Here is a 19,911-nt window from a genome sequence, read left to right on the forward strand (position 1 = left end):
GTAGACACTATCACAGCCTGTCATTTCTGAATTATTCTTCGCAAACCTTTCAAATAAGAAGAAATCTATTTAAATTGGTGACAGGACACCAATTTAATTTCCTAGAATGACACGTCCCCTAAATAAAATGCAGTGTGAGTCTTTAAAACCCTCCACAGGCAATTACAGCGCTCATTGAATTGCATAATATCATGGTGAAAAGAGTGTGGGCACTTTGTATACCTTTGCCTCACGAAGAGAAAGAGTTGTCCTTTTTGGTCAGAATTGTGACTCCTTGTGCCTTTCATGATTCTGGTTCAAGAGAGACTTGCCACACAGTCAGTGGAAATATGGACATGAAATTTGGAGTGGTATTTATATGAAGCAAAAAAGATTGCCAATTAAAGATGAGTTCTTTATCATTTATTTGCCCTTGAGGTTTTTATTCCTCAATTGCTATAAACCTTATAAAAGCATCCTTTTTAGTGCAAAAGAATAGACGCCCATTTTTGTGACCTCCTCCTAATGCATTTCCATCTTCACAGCTTCAAAAAAAGTTTTCACCCCTTCCACAAAACATGTTAATTGCCATCATGGGCCCGGGAATAAAAAAAGATATCTACACGTTAATTATCCAAACATGGTGGCAACCCATCTGCAGCAAGCCATTGAAATTACTAAATTGTGTTTTCTCCTCTTCTTCTTTCATTTTGGACACATTGTTCATCAAAAGGCTTCAGAAATGTGCAGATGGGTAATCCTTGTGTCTACAAGGAGCAGCCTGGTTCAAGGTGAGTGTTTCATACCCCTAAGCCCTTATGTTTCTCTTCATTGTGTTGTTTAGGTTCCATATCCTGATAGGAGATTCACTAAAATGGGAAATTTCCTTGTAGCCTACTCGTGCAAACACACACACACACAGAGAAACCACATTTTCTTTTGCTGTTATTCTGTTCTAAAAACAAATTTACACACATCTCGCTGCAGAGATGGGCTGATCAGCTTATTTTAGTCAGATTTATATCTAAAGGTGTTGAAATGTAACCTCAAACTTTTAAGACACGAGCAATGTCTGCTCGGAGAATCACGGAGAGCGACTCAGTCGTGAAAAACCACTGAAATAAAGTTACCAATTTCACCAATCTTAAGTGCATATACAGCACATGACCACATCAGAATTGTACTTGTGCAACAATCATCCTTTACATTTACAGGGTGGGTGTTTCTAATCCGGCAGCAAACTCTTTTCAAACAACAGGTGAAGAATACTCTGTTCTGGGATTACTTTAACTTGCAAAACAATCCAGTTTGAATTGTGAATTTCTCAGTAAAGTGTAGCATAATTGAAAGCTTAAATGTGATGCAGCTTTCTCTCAAAGTAAATGTTATGTGTTTGTCATTATAATCCACTTGTTACAAGGGAAATGCAAAGAGTGATATATGGAATTTACCAAATTGCAAATCAAGTTTTCTTCATTTGCAAATAAAAGGGGTCTCAGATGATTCCAATACTTCTTTTATCATCTCTATAGCAATAATCCATATGTACTTGTACTTTAAGGGTTTAAATACAGCTCTCAGCTGGAGTATTGTCTTCTGGTAAGTCAGACTTTGGTCAGAATCCTCACTGTGTGTCTCCATACTCGGTGATACATTACCTTTACTGCAGAAAATGTGATGACGGTCAATGTGGATCACCACTTCAGTGATCCACAGAGACAAGTCCTTGCAGTCGTGGCGGTGATGTTTGACTTTTTAAAAAGAAAAAAAAAACCTCAGATTTCTGCCATAGAAAAGATTTTAAAGGCCTTGCGTGTTTGAATGCATGAATCAAAAATAGTTTGGCACAAATTTATAATATTGTGATTTTCCTGCTTTATTGAAGTAGACAATGTTTTGGGTTTTTTTTTTTTACAGACAAAGCTGAGCCAAAGTGTGTGTGAATTTCCCCACATGGTATTCAGTGATACTGCGACTTGTATACAGACCCTTGAGTCCATCTTAAGGCCATTCATCTGACTTATTTCAATTACCAGAAAAATATTGCAACAGTAACATTAACTTGTTGTAAAACTCTGACTTTTCTTGAATACTACGTTAGAAGGATATTAAATACAGCGTGTATTTTTCCAGGCAAGGTGTATTTGTAAGGGCAACAAATGGCCTTGAGACATCCGTCATCTAATTCAACACGTTTTGTCCATATAATGCCATTCAAATATGAGAATTTCTGGCTTCACTGTTGAAGGTAAAAGCCAATGTACTTGCAAAGCTTTTGAATCTTTGCTCTGAAGTTGTTCCGTGCATGGGAAGCGAATGGCAAGGACAAGATCGGCCATCTTGCCATGATATGTCCATGACTCATATCGTTTTGAAAATAAAACGGAGATCTTTGGGAGACTGAGACAACCTAAATATAATTGCTCCTCAGAATGTCCTGCCTGAAGACACTATTCCATTTTAAGGCGTGCCACTCTTCACGTTTAGGTTTTATTTACTACACGACTTGTTTTTAGGTGTCTTTAAGAAAGCAGAGAAGGCACTTCATCGCTGAGCTGGTCAGAATCTGATATTGCTCCTGTGTGGCCTTGTTGCTTAATTCACAGACATACTTCATCCATTAGAACTAAGTCTCCTCCAGCTATTGAACAAGATGACCAGTTCACTCTCATCAACGGCTTTAACGTTCACACCAGCTGCCCCCACTGTTGTTGCACGTCTCCGTCGACATAAGTGAATATTTTGATTGGATCAATTCTTCATTATTATTTGCAGCTCGCAGCTTTTCAAGCAACCGGCCTTGACTGCGGCACTTGATTCGTACCCACATGCCACTGGGGCTAAAATGCTTCCAGAATGTGTCTACTAAGTATTTTATTTTTGGCCCTTGGCCTAAGCTGCAGGGTTTACAAAACAGCTATATGGCTCTCCAAGGCCAAGAACTGGCCTTGCTCCACATGCTTAGCAAAGGAAAAGGAGGTATTCAAGCCTAAAGTTATTCATGTCAAGTAATGCTCATGGAACGATTCCATGCAATCCATAAATCTGACATTTCGTGAGTGCTCGAACGCAACTTTTGTTCTGCTCACTTTGACACGGCGTACCACCTTCACACTATTTGTTCCTGTGTCCTTCTCTTCCTCTCCAGTAAGTAACACAACAGGGCAGAGATGTTAAGACCGACCGCCCCGGCACCGTGCACCGTTTGTCATTTAAGAAATGGTAATATTGAGCCGTTTTTATAATTGGACACTTTTGATGGAAAACAACTCGCGGTGTGCCGCTCTCGAGGGGCCAAACACAGTCATTCACATGCCATAACACTGAGGGCTTGGTGATCTAATGCTGAACCCTCTCTAAGTGCATGTATTTGTGAAGAAAAATTGCAAAGCCTCTCAAACTGATAGAGCCGGCTATCATCATGTATGAGTCTCCACCGCACAAGTGAGCCCTCAGCTTTAATTAAACTTTTTTTCCCAAAGTGTATCTCCCATGAAAATCAACCGCGGCGTTTGTGTGTCGAGAAGCTCTCCCTCTCTCAGCTCACCTCGAGTGGTCGATACATTAAAACTTGAACTGATTGATTTCAAAATGCCGCCGCATCAGTGTTCTTATGCATCTGTTAACTACATCTGAAGTAGCTCAGTCATCAAGCTTTAGGACGGGGATTGATAATAGCTTGACCAGCAGGGCCTGTCCTTACCCATCCTTTAGCAGGAGGTCTTGCATTTAGCACCCAGAGCACTTGTGGCACATCTCAAACAGCACAAGTGTGTTCACACAGTGGATGAGTGGAAAGCTTTTTCTCATGCGCCTGAACCTCATGAATACATTCCAACTCTAACTAACTACTTTGCCTTAATGTGGAATTTCAAAGAAGGTATGAGGCCATTTTATTTATTTGTGTTCTCTGCGTCTTAGTGATACTCTTGAGCACAGTGATGGCAGGGAGGATAATCTCTGTCTTTCATCAGCAAAGTGGCCCCGGCACAAAAACCCCAACAGTAATGTATTCACTATTGATTGATGCCCGCTCCTGCACTACCAGGCAACACTGTTATTATCATGCATAGATTCCACGCTGGCCACAATAAAATCATTGTCTTGATTTAAGTTATCCAACCCCCAAGGTGTCATAATAGCACAACTGGTGTTTGCCTCATATTGCTTTCTTCCTCGGTCATTACTGACACTCCCTGTCATCGTCCTCACGTTGACTATTTAGTCTCACGACCTTTGACCTTTCGCAATGCAGGAAAATGCTGCCAGTGGACGTGCAACAGGTGTAAATTAGATTTATAGATGGATGGCTACTGTGTATATATAAAATAATACTTATTATTGTGGTGGGTTTTGTGTCCAGTTATAATATTTTTGTGTGAGCAGAGGAGTTTTTTGTTGTATTTTGTTGTGTCTCTGCCCGCGTGTATTTAGTGTCACACATGTGGATCTATGTGGCAAACAATATGTGTGAGTAGTAGCCCGCCTCGTGGGAGATGCCCAGGCCTCGAATCATTGTGAATTACTGTGACCTTGGTTATCAATCATTGGATCAGGGTATCTAAAGTAAACGCAACTGTGGCGTGGATAACATGCCACATCTGCTCTTTGGCCAGAGCTGCTTCTTGGTTACCAAGCGATTTATTAGAGCGCACTGTGTGAGGAATAATAGGTCGCAGTATAAAGATCAACCAGCGGCTCCCTCTCTCTCTCCCAATGGCGCACAATTATCTCTTAAACAGGATGTTGTGACATTATCGTTCGCCTAAGTTATAGTTGTACAGTTTCACGTCCCCCCAAAACATCTCCAAGAGAGAGAGAGAGCGAGAGAGAGAGAGAGAGAGGATTATAGTTGCACAGGCTAAAAGCACCGGCCGCAAAGGGAGCTGTGTTTGCGCACAAGACCAATTTATTGCCGATGAACATATGGCCAATATTTTGTCACACGTCATAGCAAGGGGAGAACAAACACCGTGCAATGTTAGCGAGTCAGCAAGAGCAGAGCCACTTGGCCATCCATGCAAACGCTCTTGGACAATATGAGAAGAGGAGCACTTGCTTTCTGGGTATATAAAGCACATCAGGCTTATCTGTGCACGCACTCCTGACTCCCATTTGGAGATATTTCATTAACTCTGCGCGCTGTCTTAACGCTGGCTACACATCCAACCCCCCTCTCCTGTCTAGGTAAGCGCTCCAGTCAGTTTGCACACTCTTTATTTATTTATTTTATTTTTTTTTGTATTTTCACAGCTTAATAGAAACTGCTTTTTTCCCCTTTTGTCGCAGTCTCGTACACATCAGCGTGCACCTTAGTCTTTGAATGTAAAATGACCCTGATCTTCGAGCCTCTTTATTAACTCTGTTGAAAACAGGATGGTTTATTCACAGTGTAGGCCTGCGCGGTTTTAACCTACAGTCTGCTGGTCATTGCACACTCACGTGGGCAGTCCAGGCTTGGCTGAGCGTTTTCTTTGTGCTGATGGCAAAAATGGTGAGTGGCCTGAACCTCGCTCATTCAGGAGAAAAAAAAATAACCACAGTATCTAGAAATTTACCAAAAAGAAATGTTAGAAGAAAATATACTCCAGATAATTAATTCCAATTCACAGCCATCGACTAATAAAAACAACCCTAACCAGTGAAGAGCACATGGATGAAGAGTCTGTGTTCCTGCAATGAAACTATCACTATATTCCAAAAGAGCCTCCTGTGCGCGGTTCCATTTCATATTTTCCAAACACTGCTTGTCATCAGAAATTGTTTAATTGGACCCACACAAAGAGCACCCCCTGTTGTTTCTTAAATTTGCCGGTAGAGACCGCTAGAGCTCTACAGATGTCAACAGCTGTTCGTGTTATCACTGCACTCACAGGCTGACGGACACGGAGGACAAGTTGAGCGTACTTGTGCCATGGAGACGAGGCCAGATCGTGCTCTCCTGGCTGGAGAGCATGATTTATTATGATTCATTGTAATTTATTCATTTGTTTACATGTTTATTTAAGAGGCATCAATAATGTTTTAACACCCTTACAGTTATTAATCGTCTCTTTTGATTTATGTTTACAACTTTCAGGGATTCGAGCCATTTTTTTTCCCCTCCTCCCTCCTCCCTGCACACGCAGGTCAGTGCGATACCGAAATGGGAAGTGATTAAAAAATAATAAACCTCCTTTTTAGCAATTCGTCTTACAAGGAAGAAAGAGGGGAAAAAAAGATTAAGGCGAATGGCACAGCGTGGCATGAAATTCACCATTACAAATAAACTGGTGGTTTAACAAATGAAGGCATCTCTTCGGGGCATGGGCGCACTGCTATAATCTCGCCGTGACATGTTTAATCATTAGAGGAAGAGAGACGAATAAAGACGTTTTTTTTGCCCGGGAGGAAAAGGTGGCTGGATTTCTGTAAAAGGAAGAAAAAAAAAATGAAAGAAAGCAAACGGCTTCCAAAATGATTTACCCTGAAGCCAAGTCTCCTCGGGCCATGGCTTAGCCCCCATAAATAAACCGGACTCGGCTTTACCTGCATATTATATATAGGCTTTTAATCATAGAGGGAGGAAATCAGTCTTGTCACTCTGTACATTTATCATGGACACCCTGAGGCAGACGGGGTTACCTTTATCAAAGACTAACCCCCTGCCTGAGGCGTCAAAACACGCTGAAATTCAGCGATTAAAGGGAAGCACTGATCAACATTATTATGGATTCTCCTGCGGCATTTTCGTATTTGTGCATTCAATCGAAAGATTTATTTAATCAGGAATATAAAAAGCTCTTTCTTCACTTATTTGGCAACAATCGTGGGCTTGAATTTTTAGGAGGGAATTATCATTAATCAGACGGGGCCCGTTTTTGGGGGCTTCATCCGAAAAATTAATTGTTTTTTTCCTTTCCTTTTTTCCCCCCTCTGTACGTTTGATTGCAAAGCTGGAATCAGAGGGGAAAATGTAACGAGCTTTAATAATGAGTCAGTCAGCTCTGTTGCTTATAATATTAGAAATGGAGCACAGGCGAAAATGGTGATAGCACAATTACAGCAGCAGTGATCACATAAAAGAGATGAATGTGGCGCGTGTGCAGTTTTACGCACGAGTCAAACGTGCGTTTCGGTGAGAAATATAACAACCAAGTATTGTTTCAGTGTCGGATGTGAAGGTTTGGTGTCAACTGGACTCAGATAAGCGGCTGATGGGAATCACACCGGCTCCGCATTGTCCTTTAAATCCTGACGCATCTGCAGCTCTGAGGCCCTTTCTTTAGTCCATCTTCCCTCGCTTAACACCTCCCAGCGCGCGCGCACACACACACACACACTTTCTGGGGTTATTAAAAACGACATAGTTACTTTTTACAACTTAAAAATTATAAATAAAAACGCCATAAAGGCGTTGGCCGTGCCAAAGAATTACACATTATTCTGACTCATAATTATTAATAACATTATTATTATTATTATTATTATTATTAATAATAATAATAATAGACAACAATAACTTCGATAACGCTCCATTTTGCTAAAACAGACACTCAGACACCTGCCAGGTTGTCTTACACTAAATTAATTTCCCATGACTGTGCGTATAATTGGAGACTGAACGCAATCTGAGCTGATTTACTTAGACTATATAATATGAACATTTGCCAGTGTTGGTCCCGTTAGCTCGTCCCGCTCTGCTCACTGCATGGCCACTGTCAGAGCGAAAAGGCACGCGGCCTGTTTGAACTACCTGAGAAAGTAAACAGGTAAACAGAGAGCGATAGGCTCTCCAAGTGGAGTGCGTCCACTTAGCCTGTGCACATTTACCTCTTCTTGCCGAAACCCTCGGCTCAGTTGATCAAATAATACATCCCCGGCCACTGGCCACAGTCTGCAGCCCAGTGCGCGCGCCCATGCACCGCCACCGATTGTGGCCCACGGTGACTCCCCCCGTGTCACTGCGCCACCACACACATGCAGCAGAGCAGAGAGTGACACGAGCGACAGGCCCCTGCGTGCTCTGACACACCAACACATAAATAAGTCTCGGTGAATTCATGTCCTGCATGGACCGAGTGAGTTTCCCGATGAGGTGGCTGCGCACAGAGGCTGCAGTGTGGCTGTGTCCTCCGCCGTGCGTAAAGCTCTGTGGGGGAGTCTCCTGCGCGCGGGCTTGCTTGTCCCCGCACATGTCGGATTTAGTGCATCAGGTCAGTAACCTCTCTCCCCCTTATAGAGACTCAGACGCAGCTCCAGTTTGTCCACACAGCCCCGTTCTGCTCAATGGAGCCTTTGTGGGATGTTGAGACTTGTGATTAATTCTGCCAGTCTGGTGAAATATTTAACTAGGGCCTGTGAGTCAGGTGCACGAGGGTTGCACCAGAGAACATCCGGAAGTTGGGCTAGAAAATGGTTGTCAAAATAGCACATTTTACCTTTGTAGTTATAATAAAAGCGTCAGAAAACAATAACAGAAATAATAATAATATAGTAAAAAATTATTATTATTTATCAAATAATTACATTAATTTAATATATGTCTTATCCATAGCTTTCCTTCGATGAGGAGGCTGCGTGTGTGTGTGTCTGTGTATGTGTGTGTGCTGAGATGAAGGACTTTCCTTAATATTGTGGAAGGGCCCAGGAATTGAATGAAGAGATAGTCCATTGAAAGCAGTTGAATGCCATGACAACTAGGAACAACCTCAGATTTATTCCAAACAGTTAGAAAGCATTGTGCACGGGGCGTCAATCATCTATTATTTCGCCCCTGAAATAAATGCAAAAACTGCGGCCGGACAAAAGCTTCCAACAGGAGCCGGACATTTGTCTACATTTCCCCCATTGTCTGCAGCTTAGCAATCGGTTTGTATTTGTGTTTGCCCGGGTCCGACCACCCAGGATGCGCAGAGGACTCGCTTTAAAAAAAAAAACGTGAAACATTGTCACCCACATCACATACTGGATGGGAGGCAGAGGGAGCAGAACGAAAGGAAAAGTCTTGAAGGGGAGGAAAATAAAGTAAGCAACAATGATACTCGGATTTCCACAGGAGGGGGAAAAAAAAGCAAACTGGAGCACTTTAAAGGAGGCTCCACACAAGCAGAAAACAAATATTAGGATGCGCTGCCATCATGAGATTTATTGAGGACGGAAAAAACGGTCAAGAAAATGATTCATTTATATAAAATAATGGCAAAATTAAACAAACGGACACAAACCTATTGCTTTTAATATATATCCGTAAACACAAGACTTCTGCATTATCATCATCGTTATTATTATTATCATTATTGTTATTATTATTAGCTACAGCGTGTTATTATTATCATTATTATTATTATTATTATTATTGCTGTTGTTATTGTTGTTTTTATAGGCCTCATTATCACTAACCTAACTCATTTGGATAGGCCCACTGCCTTAAATACTTGCTTAGCGTTTTCAAACAAACAGATTCCTGCTTCACTTTCAACACAGCCTCTTGTCCTTAAGCCCTGGCAAAAATATTGACACAAAAGGTTTACATAAATTATCCCCGCGAATATTTGAACAAAAGCTGCTCTTACTCGGTTCCAATCGATTATACAACAATAAAATATTCATGCACTAAATCTCAAAATCTAGTTATTTTCATGCATGGGTAAAAAAAAAAAGTGTAAATAAAGTGTGTGAGTGGGCGGGGGCAAAAGCTTCAGAAGAAGCAATATGTTAAAAATGTCTTTTTGTGAGTATAAAGCTACTTGGAGGTTCTTTGTATGTAAATAGGGTGGTAAAAAAAGACCCTCCCCGTCTTTGTAATTAATTGACACGTTATACCACTCATCATGCTCTGAAGCACCAATGGTAGAGGCTCGGATCTCCCCAAAACCCACAATTTCACATCTGCAAACACTGTCTTCATCCACTTGACTCCTAAGACCCGCCCACACGTGGCCAACCTTTCGCGGTTTTTAATGCTTTTTCACTGCAGGTTCATGTGTTGAGACCAACCTTATATGGACTGATCGGACAAGGTAATGGCTTATTTCCCTCTAGCACCCAGCAGCAGCGCAGTATCCATGAGCCACACATAGCACTTCAGCCACTTTGGCATCCTTCCTGGACTTACAGAGACTGAATCCACTGCCACTTGCTCAGGCAGTGGTGATCCACAGTGGCTGCTTTGACTCTATCTCAGCGTAGAGCGACTCGTACTCGTCTCATTTCTCCTGAACCATCGCCTCTGCTTTATTTCTTTTTTTCCCCCTGTGTGTTTGTTTCAAAAACAGCCGGATTGTCCGAAAAGCTGGTGCAGCAACTTTTCCCTGCATATTTCCCCCCCCTCACCAGAATATGTCGTTGACCAACACAAAGACGGGCTTTTCTGTAAAGGACATTTTGGACCTTCCTGACACAAATGACGAAGACGGATCTATCACCGGAGCGGAGGAGGACACGGAGGGTTCGGAGACCACGTCCACGACAAAAACCACTGGAGTTTTGGTGCAAAGTCCTCTGGAAAACGTTCAGAATCTGCCTTTAAAGAACCCCTTTTATGACAGCAGTGACAATCCTTACACACGATGGCTTGCTACCACGGACAGCATTCAATATTCATGTAAGTATAGTGTCACACAATCCTGGCTGCAGTCGCCGATGATGACTTGAGTGCTATTTTCATGTTATATGCGCTTACATTAGGCCATAATGGATGTTCGTGCAGCCTCCTATATTCCACATTAACGATGCATTTGACTGCATCGTCTTTCCGCTGCTGCTGCTGCTGCTGCTGCTCTGTGCACGAGCTCGGTGTCTTAACAGCCCAGCAAATGCATGCAATGTTTAGGCTCAGCTCGATGTGAGAATTTGAACACGTTGGTTGAAAAAAAAAAAGCAAAAGGAGTTATAGTCAGAGAGCAACAGCAGTGTGTGTGTGTGTGTGTGTGTGTGTGTGTGTAGGACTGCATTCTGTGGGGATTTACGCGCAGACAATGAATCTTTTAATGCTTCACTGACTCGAGCTGCATGTGGAAATCTGGGCTAAACAATTATTTTCTTGTGCTTTTTTCCTATGAAAACGCACAAAAAGTGTTCCAAAACAGCCAAAAAGGCCTTTTTATTTCAATTATTCAGCCACGCTTTATATTATTTCTTATAGAAATGTTGTAAAATCGTTATGTAATTCAGTTTTTAATCGATTCATTTCCGATGCATGTAAACTTTTTTCTTTCTTTGTTTGTTTGTTTTTTTTTAAATGTGTGCTTGTGCTTGTGTAGTAATAATAATAATAATAATAATAATAAATGTCCCCTGAGAACTTAACAACATAACATTTTGACAGTGTTTCTCCCGTTTCTTGCCGCAGTGCACGGCCTCTCCGCCAGCTCTCAGGACTCGGCCAAGTCCCCGGAGCCGTCCGCAGACGACGAATCGCCGGACAACGACAAGGAGACTTCCAGCAGCGGCGGCAGCGACTCCGGCAAGAAGCGGAAAAGGAGGGTGTTGTTTTCCAAGGCGCAGACCTACGAGCTGGAGCGCCGCTTCAGGCAGCAGAGGTACCTGTCCGCTCCGGAGAGGGAGCACCTGGCCAGTCTGATCCGCCTCACCCCGACCCAGGTGAAGATCTGGTTCCAGAACCACCGGTATAAGATGAAGAGAGCCCGGGCCGAGAAAGGTATGGAAGTGACCCACCTCCCTTCTCCCAGGCGGGTGGCCGTGCCCGTCTTAGTCAGGGATGGAAAGCCTTGTCACACTCTTAAAGCTCAGGACTTGGCGGCCACTTTTCAGGCCGGGATCCCCTTCTCTGCTTACAGTGCCCAGTCACTCCAACACATGCAGTATAACGCGCAGTACAGCGCCGCGGCCACGCCACAGTTCCCCACAGCACATCACTTGGTGCAAACGCAACAGTGGACTTGGTGAGAGAAATGATAGAGACTTGGCTTATGGAGGCACGATAGGGAGTTTCACCACAAAGCAAAGAGAGCGAGAGAGAGAAAAAAAGAAAATAAAACACACAAAAAAACAAAAGACTTTTCATTTTTGCAGCTTGACTCATATATATATACTACCATTTTTATTCGGGGCTCATGTGTGCGCCGTGTTTACATGTTTTCGTTAAGAGAACTGGGTCCAAACCTCTCCCTTATAGATTTTATTCAGAATGTCAATGCTCTTCTTGTGAATTTTTTTTTTTTTTCCTTTTTGTAAAGTATGTTGTGTGTTGGTTGTAGAGATGTTTTTCTCTTATTTTCTCCCTCCCCCTTTTGTCCCTTCGTGTTATTATCAGCACGTACGAACCACTTTATAATTATAGAAATTTAAATTTCTTGCTTCTTTTATGGACCGAAAAAATATTTATGGCCATGAATAAACACTGGCAACTTTTCAGCTATTTTTTCCTTTGGTTTTTATTTCCTGTAAATTTCCTGTGGCAAATGTTGGCAATCTAGAGAACTTTTGGGGGGCGTAAAGCTGAACATCGGCCCATATATAAATATATATATATACATATATATTTCCAAATTTACAAGAATTAAAAAAAAAACAAAGAAACAAGGGAGTGATTTGACTGCCGTTTTAAATTACACATGTAAATAACAGTGTAGCCTCGCAGTGATGGCTAAATATCCTTATTTTTTTTTGGATAAGGACTTTTTTTTAATAAAATGCTGTGTTTCTGAAACGAGCTTTGGTTTATATAAGTGTCATTTATGACTGAAAGGACGTCGCTGAGCGCTATAATGAAATGCGCACATCCAAAACACTATATCAGGGCAGAGAATGGAGCTGGACTATGGGAATAAATCTCCAGCGCACTTCAGCCTTTTCTCCTATTTAAACAAATTAATCCGGGGAATATTTTTTTTCTAAACTGCGAACACCTCAATAATAAAGAGGCTAAAGTCACTTGTGAAAACGAGGCTAAAATCCACTTACTTAATATAAGAGGGCTTCTCCACATAAGAAGCTGTTGAGTCAAAAGCTCTCCTTTTTGTCAGTTTCCCCCCAAACCACTCCCGGCACTGGGTGCAAAGTGGAAAAGGGGGAGAGAAAAAAAAAACCCTGCAGTTGCAATAAATGTTTTGTTATCTTGTTCCGCGCTTAACTGCAAATAGAGCAGGAATAATCGATGGCTCGCGAGCCTTCTTTGTTTAACCACGGCCTGTGAAAACTACGCAGCGGCTTTAACCTAATAAAGACATTTTATATATGATTTAAATAACGCGTCAGCAGCGATTCCCTATTGTTGAATTATATTTCATCATATTAGACAAAGCAACACAAAAAAGAAAAAAGAAAAAGCGGCACAAGTGGCTCCCCAGTGACTCGCACTGCAGATTATCTGACTCCAGTCAATATCTTGGGTAAATATGATAACCAGGTAGAGAAATCTATGCAGCGTGTTTGTCCCGGGACAAAAAAATCTCACAACAGATGTCAGCGTCGCCCCTATCATCACTGAACAAACAGCTAAATTGGGCAGATTTGCTAATTATTTACCGAATTGAGTCTCAAGGGGCTACTGCTTTTGTGGGCGACACAGACTCAATTTGTCCCTGACAGACAGGTTTTGTGTTTCACCGCTGGTTGGAGCTTGTAAGGTCAAATAAATCAGCGACGTGGTCATATCGGGCTTTTTTTTAAAACTTTTATTTATAACTCTATAAAGAAGGGAAAGATAAAACTGGTATAATGGGAAAGTAACGTGAGCAGGAATATGATATGATCCGCAGTGCGCGCTGTTAAAATTCTGATTATTAGCAGTGATACAAACTATTTATAATCTGTGTGGTTGGATTTTAGTCAACTCTGCTTTATGTTTTCAATCATTTAAAAAATAGGGCAACAAAATAATCTTTAAGCAGAACAGTGGGCAGGATATTTACCCTGAGATTTCTGTGCCACTCTCACGGGGGGCGGTTCTCACACTCTATCATTGCATAATACAGTACACAACATGGAGACAAACGCCCATGCAGGCCTGCCTGGTGCTGCAGGATGTCAGGGGCGTGCATGGTAACGAGCAGCAGGCAGGGCTGAGGATGCAAACAGTGCAGATAGAGAGACTGACAGAGTTTCTCGGTGCTGTTCAGAGTCAGGGAGACGCATCCTTGGTCTTTTTGTCCCGCCTGTCACTTGGTGCCATTGTGATCTTTGCTGCACACGTTGTATCCCATATGGGCAGCTGCAGCTCGGACGAGGAGAAAGAGGATCTCTCACAAACCCCCAATTTGTATCAAGCGTTCAAATAAAGCATTGTTGTCTCTGAAAGAAAAACGAATTAAAAATTCGTGCTATATCTATTCGGGCCAAAAAAAGAAGCCCCATTCACAGATAACAGGGAGTCCTTCTTCCTTGATAGAGCTATGCCAACAACAGCCCTCTCATTTCTCTTCTCCCTCCATCCCACCATTCTCCAAAGTCAAAGGCTGATTATTGTCTCTCTCCAAAAAAAGTGGATGGTCACAGAGCGAAAAACTATTTTTAATTCCAGACAGTGTTTTTCCTTGTTTGCTTTGGGTCCCTGGAAAGCGCAGGCGCAGAATTTTTCCCTTCTAAAATAGATGCATGGAAAATATTTGACACGATTCTCCCTCAGTTAGGATTTTTTTTTTTTTACCACTTCAGGTGTAAAAAGAAATGAATTACTTGACACCACTTAAATGGATTTTACGCACTGAGAAGACACTGCAGCCAAGTGTGGACATCACATACCTATAGTTCTATAGTTGTAGGTCAATTTATTTTAAAGCAGATGTTTGTTTTTATTTATTTTTTTAAATTTATTTAGAGGAGATCGTGTTTTTTGGGGAACAGAAAAAACTGAGTGTGGAGGCAAGTGTTTCGTGGTAATGCGTAAATATGCACACCCACTGGAAACAGTGGATTTACGCGTGAGAAATAAAAGCTTCAACGCTGGAGTATTTTTTTAAAAAAAGGACTGGCTGTGTGAAGGCATCTGCAGTAAACTTTCACGGTGCACAGTTTTCTCTTCGCACTCCCGTTTTGTCATTAACGTAGCAGAAAATTACACTGTACCTCTCCACCGGCTCAGCAACAGGGTCAGATTTATCGGAAATTGCTTTTGGCTGCTTGAAGGGATAAAGCAGTGCGACATTAAAGCAAAAGCATCTTGGCATGCAGCATAGTTCAACCTGCGTGGATAACGATATTATATACCTTGGAATACAATACTTGAGGAAATGTGCACTTGGGACACCATGGATCTTCGTCATCCTGCCCATTTGAACCTCGACATGAATCATTTTTTTGTCCTCTATCACGCACATCGCCAAATAAACGAGGATTTCAGAGCCATAATAGGCGGCGCGTTTCATTTAAAAGGAAGCTATCGGGCTTTTATTGCCTTAAAGGAGATCCAGATTAGATTCGCCACAGTGCCGATATTAAATGGGAGAGGAGAGAGTGATGGAGAGGGAGGGAGAGGTAGTAATAGTGGCGGCGAGCTGCCACTAGATGGAAGCAGAGGTCTGCGGATGGGCGTCATGCAGCGTTTTCCTCCTGCAAATGTCCTGCAAACGTGTCCGTGTGTGGTTTCTCCTCCACCTCAAATGGCCACGAGCGACCACACGCGTGTTTCCTCCTTAATGAACACACGCGCACACACACACACACCACAGCAAACTGTGTCTTTGAGCGCGCCACTGCTGTTTTATGATATTGTTATGGATCTTGAGAGCATATAATCACCATCGCACTTGAAAAAAAAACAAGGAGAGTCCGCTGCAGCCAATTAAAACTGCCACTGTTTCTATTTCAAAGTTAGAGAGAGAGGGAGCGAGAGAGGGGGGAGAGAGAGAGAGAGACCACTGAGTGGCGCAATAGGACAGGGGGATAAATGTGGTGCACATTAATTCACTTCGGTGAGAGTGAACAATGGAGCTGAAGTGAGATTTTCCAGTGAAAGCCTTAACTCAGTCAGTGTCCTTCACAACAACAACAACAAACAACATGAGTTAAATGAAATGAAACATATGAAGTATCTGCCTCTGCACGTGACCAAAGAGGAAGCTGCAGCGAACGTGACAGCAGGTCAGTTTCTCTTCATATATATTTATATTTTTGAGAACATTTAGTGGAAGCTCGTCGTTGTTTCTTTTTGAAACCTGATTCGTGATTTATGCTTTTGTTCACATGACTATCACAGTCTTCCCTTCCTGGCAGCAAAGAGCCCGAACACCTCATCATCTCCTCAAGCCCAGAGAAGAAGTGCATGCGAGGGAGGGAGCTGCCTGCAAAATGGGTCAAATGACTTCAAAATGAAAAAAAAAAAAAAAAGGACTGCCATGTCTGTGCACCTGCTCAGTGCAGCACCAGTGCGCCTGTACCCGTAGGGGGCCTCATTGGGTCAGAAAGATGCTCCAGCAGGGGTTGGAGGAGGGGGAGGCTGAATATGATGGAGGGAGGAGAGGGAGAGGGGGGGGGGGGCATTGGAGTTACAAATAATAACAAAAATGCATATTACTGCAGCAAAACTCATATATCCAAATGGTAATAAGGTGTTAGAGTTTGTACTGAAGATGTTTCAGATTAATTACCAACATGTTCTATGGGATCAGCAGTGTGTGTGTGTGAGAGAGTTTTAGTGGCACAGAGCTTCTGTTCAGAGAAGAACACACAAACACATCAGTGTCTGTGGCTCAGGCGAGGACGAAGCAGAAGTGCTGCAGCCTCCTGACACTTTACTGTGAAACTACTGAAGTAAAAACAACAACAACAACAACAACAACAAAGATTCCTTCAGCATAAACGAGCATCTCCACGTTCCAGATGTGATTCTTTTCTGTTCCTAATTGTAAATTGCATCTAATAATAAAAAATAAAAAAAACATCTGTGATAGCAAGTAAAGTCATTTTGGGGGGTTAAAATAGAAAATCTAAGGAAAAATAAGGACATAATATCATGTAAAAGCATTTCACCTGCTGCATTCTCTGCCTTGATTTGAATTTAATGTTAAATTTATGGAATAAATGCTCACAAATAAACCCTCATGCTGTCCCAGTGTGTTGATGCTCCCACACCTCTGTGTCTCCACTCTTTCGGCAGCATCATTTCATCTGAAATATGCAGCTGAGTTAGACGATGTGCTCAGAAATGAAAGGAATTTGTTAAGTAGATGACTCAGGTCCAAATGTGACCATGAGAACCTGTTACTGGATGCTGGATATTTTATATCACAGGTGCTGTTTGACTCGTGTATGCTCGCAGATATTGATAAAATTGTGTAGAATTCACACTGCAGCTATAGAAACTCACTGAGGTGCAGCACTCGTGCTTTTAGCTCCTTTTTCTCCCTCTATCAGCTGTGTACAATGGCAGAGGAGGAAATGTACAACCCATTTGTCTAAGTGTCCTTGTCTGGCATTTTCACAAACTTCACATTGTTGGAAGTAAAGGTTGTTGCTGTTTTTTTTTTTTTCTTCTCTTCTTTTGTTCGTCTGTGCGTTTGGCTCGGAAATATTAAACAGAGGGAAGTGACGAAGTGAACACTGACAGACATACGTGTGTCCTCGGGCGAGTCAAAACCTGCAGCAGTGTTGTGTTTGTGGGAGACGCTGATGGTGCAACTCTTAAAGCTGTGGTGTAGTTGTAGGTCTGAGTTTGAAGTAGTGCGGCTGACCAGCAGCCAGCGTGGAGTCACCTTTGTGTAGAAGACGAAGACGAGAGCGTTAAGGTTCTTGGCTTTAATTCATGTTAAGATTAGGGGAAACAGTTGTGTCTGCACAAACAGGATGGTCTGGTAGACGGCTTTGTGTCTCCATGGTATTTTACGCCAATCTGTCCACAAATTCTCTATTAAACATAAAGAAAAGCTATGAATAAAGAGTTTATTTACACATATCATGTGGGAACTTGTTATACATTTGTGGATTACATCATTAAAACTCAAGAGTCAGTAATAAAAGGAATGCTTATTTATAGTATATGTGATGACCTGGGAGGTCAGCTAAGATTCTCAGCTTCCTGTTTACATTTGAAACAATCATCCTAATAAATTAGGATTAAAAAAAAAAAAAACCTGCTTTATACTTGGTTACACCATGATGATGTGAGGGAAAGTTTAAAAAGTGCTAAAAGAGTACTTTGGTTTTAATTTGCAGCATCACACACACACACACACACATTCTCTTTCTCATAGTTGAACATAAGCTGCATCTTAATTCAATAATCAATAATTCACAATAATCAAACCAATGACCAATTTTTACTTAAAATCAAAATGTACAGATACAGATGTTTAATGTTCACCTGACTGTTAAACAAAGATAAACAGCACCTGCTTTTATTCAATATGATGTTTGAGCCAAGTTAGGTTTGATTAAAAACCACAAAAAAAATCTAATTTTAACAACGGCGTACATTTAAATTAAATGACACTAATCTCAAAAACAGCACTGATACACAAACGTGTGTTTTCAATGTCCAGAGAGATATTAATGCCATGTTTATGTTAATATGAACCATGTCAAGCTAATAACGGTTTGCATCATTTTGTGAGATACACATTTTGCCAAAAACACAATTCCCATGGATTTAATTGAAAGACGTGATTAATGTACATGGAAGTTTTAATTTGAAGTGATTTTGCAGCAACATACAAAGCATCGTAATTAGCATTTAGAGCCAACGTAGCTTTTGTCTCCGACATCTATGGCTTCTTTTATTAAAAAAGTTTTGCTGCCAATGTTGTGATATTCAAATTGCCATCTGGTCTCATATCCCTTTGTCTTCTCTTTCCCAATGTTCCACCTCAGGACTTGAATTGTCTTGTATAAAACCCACAATGCGCCGCAGTCAGGTGGACTGGATGGGAGCGAGCGCCGACAATCAGGTTCCCAGAGTTGAGTGTTTATGCCTTTCACTTAATGGATTGTCTCACCTTCTTCAGAGGATGAACATGAGGTGCTTGAAATGCCAGCACTGCCACTGGATCCTGGGCCTTTGAGGCTGCAGACGGTGCGGCCGTCATCTGTCTCAGACATGCTTCAATCAGCACGTGTCCTGATGAAAGAGCAACAATATGGCAGCCATGTGTTTTACCAATTCAAGTTGCCTAATTATCTTCCTGGTGAAAGTGGATGTAAAATATGTGTAGCAAGTTGTGCCTTTCATGTTTTAGTGCACTCGTACCCGTGAGGTGAATCTATAATGTGTGTCAAAAGCAAACCACGTTACACATTGTGTTCTTCTTTGGCTGAATAGAGAGACGTGTATCGATGTTGTGTATCAGTGTGACACATCAGCGGACCATCCGACTTTATTGTATCGTGTGTCACATTCTGTCTTTATGGTCCTTGTGATGCATGAGACTGAAGCAATAACCTTCAGCCTATTTGTCTTGTATCGTCGCAGATGCCATCTGCTGTCCGTGTTTTCGTCCAAACAGAAGTGAAGCAGTGGCACAAACAAACTCCCCTAGCATGCTATATGCTAAGGGATCGTATAATATAATATAATATAATATAATCTATCACAGGAAGCTTGTGAGCATTATTAGTTTGCTAAGGGCTAACAGAATGAGTTAGCACATAAAACAAGGACATTCATGTCCAATGCTGCCAACATACACCTGAGAAAGCCACTGATGTCGGAGTGGAAACACTTACTGTTGCTTTTATTTATTAATGAAGATACTATGCAGTAGTGTATATGCCTGGTGAAAGAAATGCGATGACTTCACCGACTTTCATCTCTCAGCTACAGCAGAATTCAGCAGCAGCAGCAGCGGCAAGGCCACCACAGAACCTAAACTATTTTACACTATCTATATTCTACTCAATTACTTTTTTCAGATGTGATGACATCACTTCATCAGCTCACGTTCCTGACATCCTCGGTCCCCGTCACTTACTCGCCCAACCTTCAGATCCTCCGCTGTGTCCCTGCAAAATGTTCACGCTCACAAAAACCCATGTAAACGTTCATACAATTTTGTATTA

General features: G+C 41.8%; 1 protein-coding gene across 4 annotated transcripts; it reads left to right on the forward strand.

The window, feature by feature from the left end:
* Window positions 1-5,118: 5,118 nt before the first annotated feature.
* nkx2.2a (NK2 homeobox 2a) lies at window positions 5,119-12,197 on the forward strand. 4 transcript variants are annotated; one of them, XM_044046893.1, is made up of 3 exons: window positions 5,119-5,166; window positions 10,236-10,564; window positions 11,288-12,197. In XM_044046893.1, exons 2-3 carry the CDS (start codon window positions 10,300-10,302, stop codon window positions 11,866-11,868), a joined length of 846 nt encoding a protein of 281 aa, XP_043902828.1. In that variant the 5' UTR covers window positions 5,119-5,166; window positions 10,236-10,299; the 3' UTR covers window positions 11,869-12,197. The 4 variants fall into 4 exon arrangements, with proteins under 4 accessions (XP_043902828.1, XP_043902829.1, XP_043902827.1 ...); XM_044046894.1 differs by having other exon boundaries at window positions 5,121-5,166; window positions 11,312-12,197; XM_044046892.1 differs by lacking the exon at window positions 5,119-5,166 and adding an exon at window positions 8,158-8,174.
* The last annotated feature ends 7,714 nt before the right edge of the window (window positions 12,198-19,911 follow it).

Source organism: Solea senegalensis, linkage group LG16, assembly GCF_019176455.1.
Source record: "Solea senegalensis isolate Sse05_10M linkage group LG16, IFAPA_SoseM_1, whole genome shotgun sequence".
Lineage (NCBI taxonomy): Eukaryota > Metazoa > Chordata > Actinopteri > Pleuronectiformes > Soleidae > Solea > Solea senegalensis.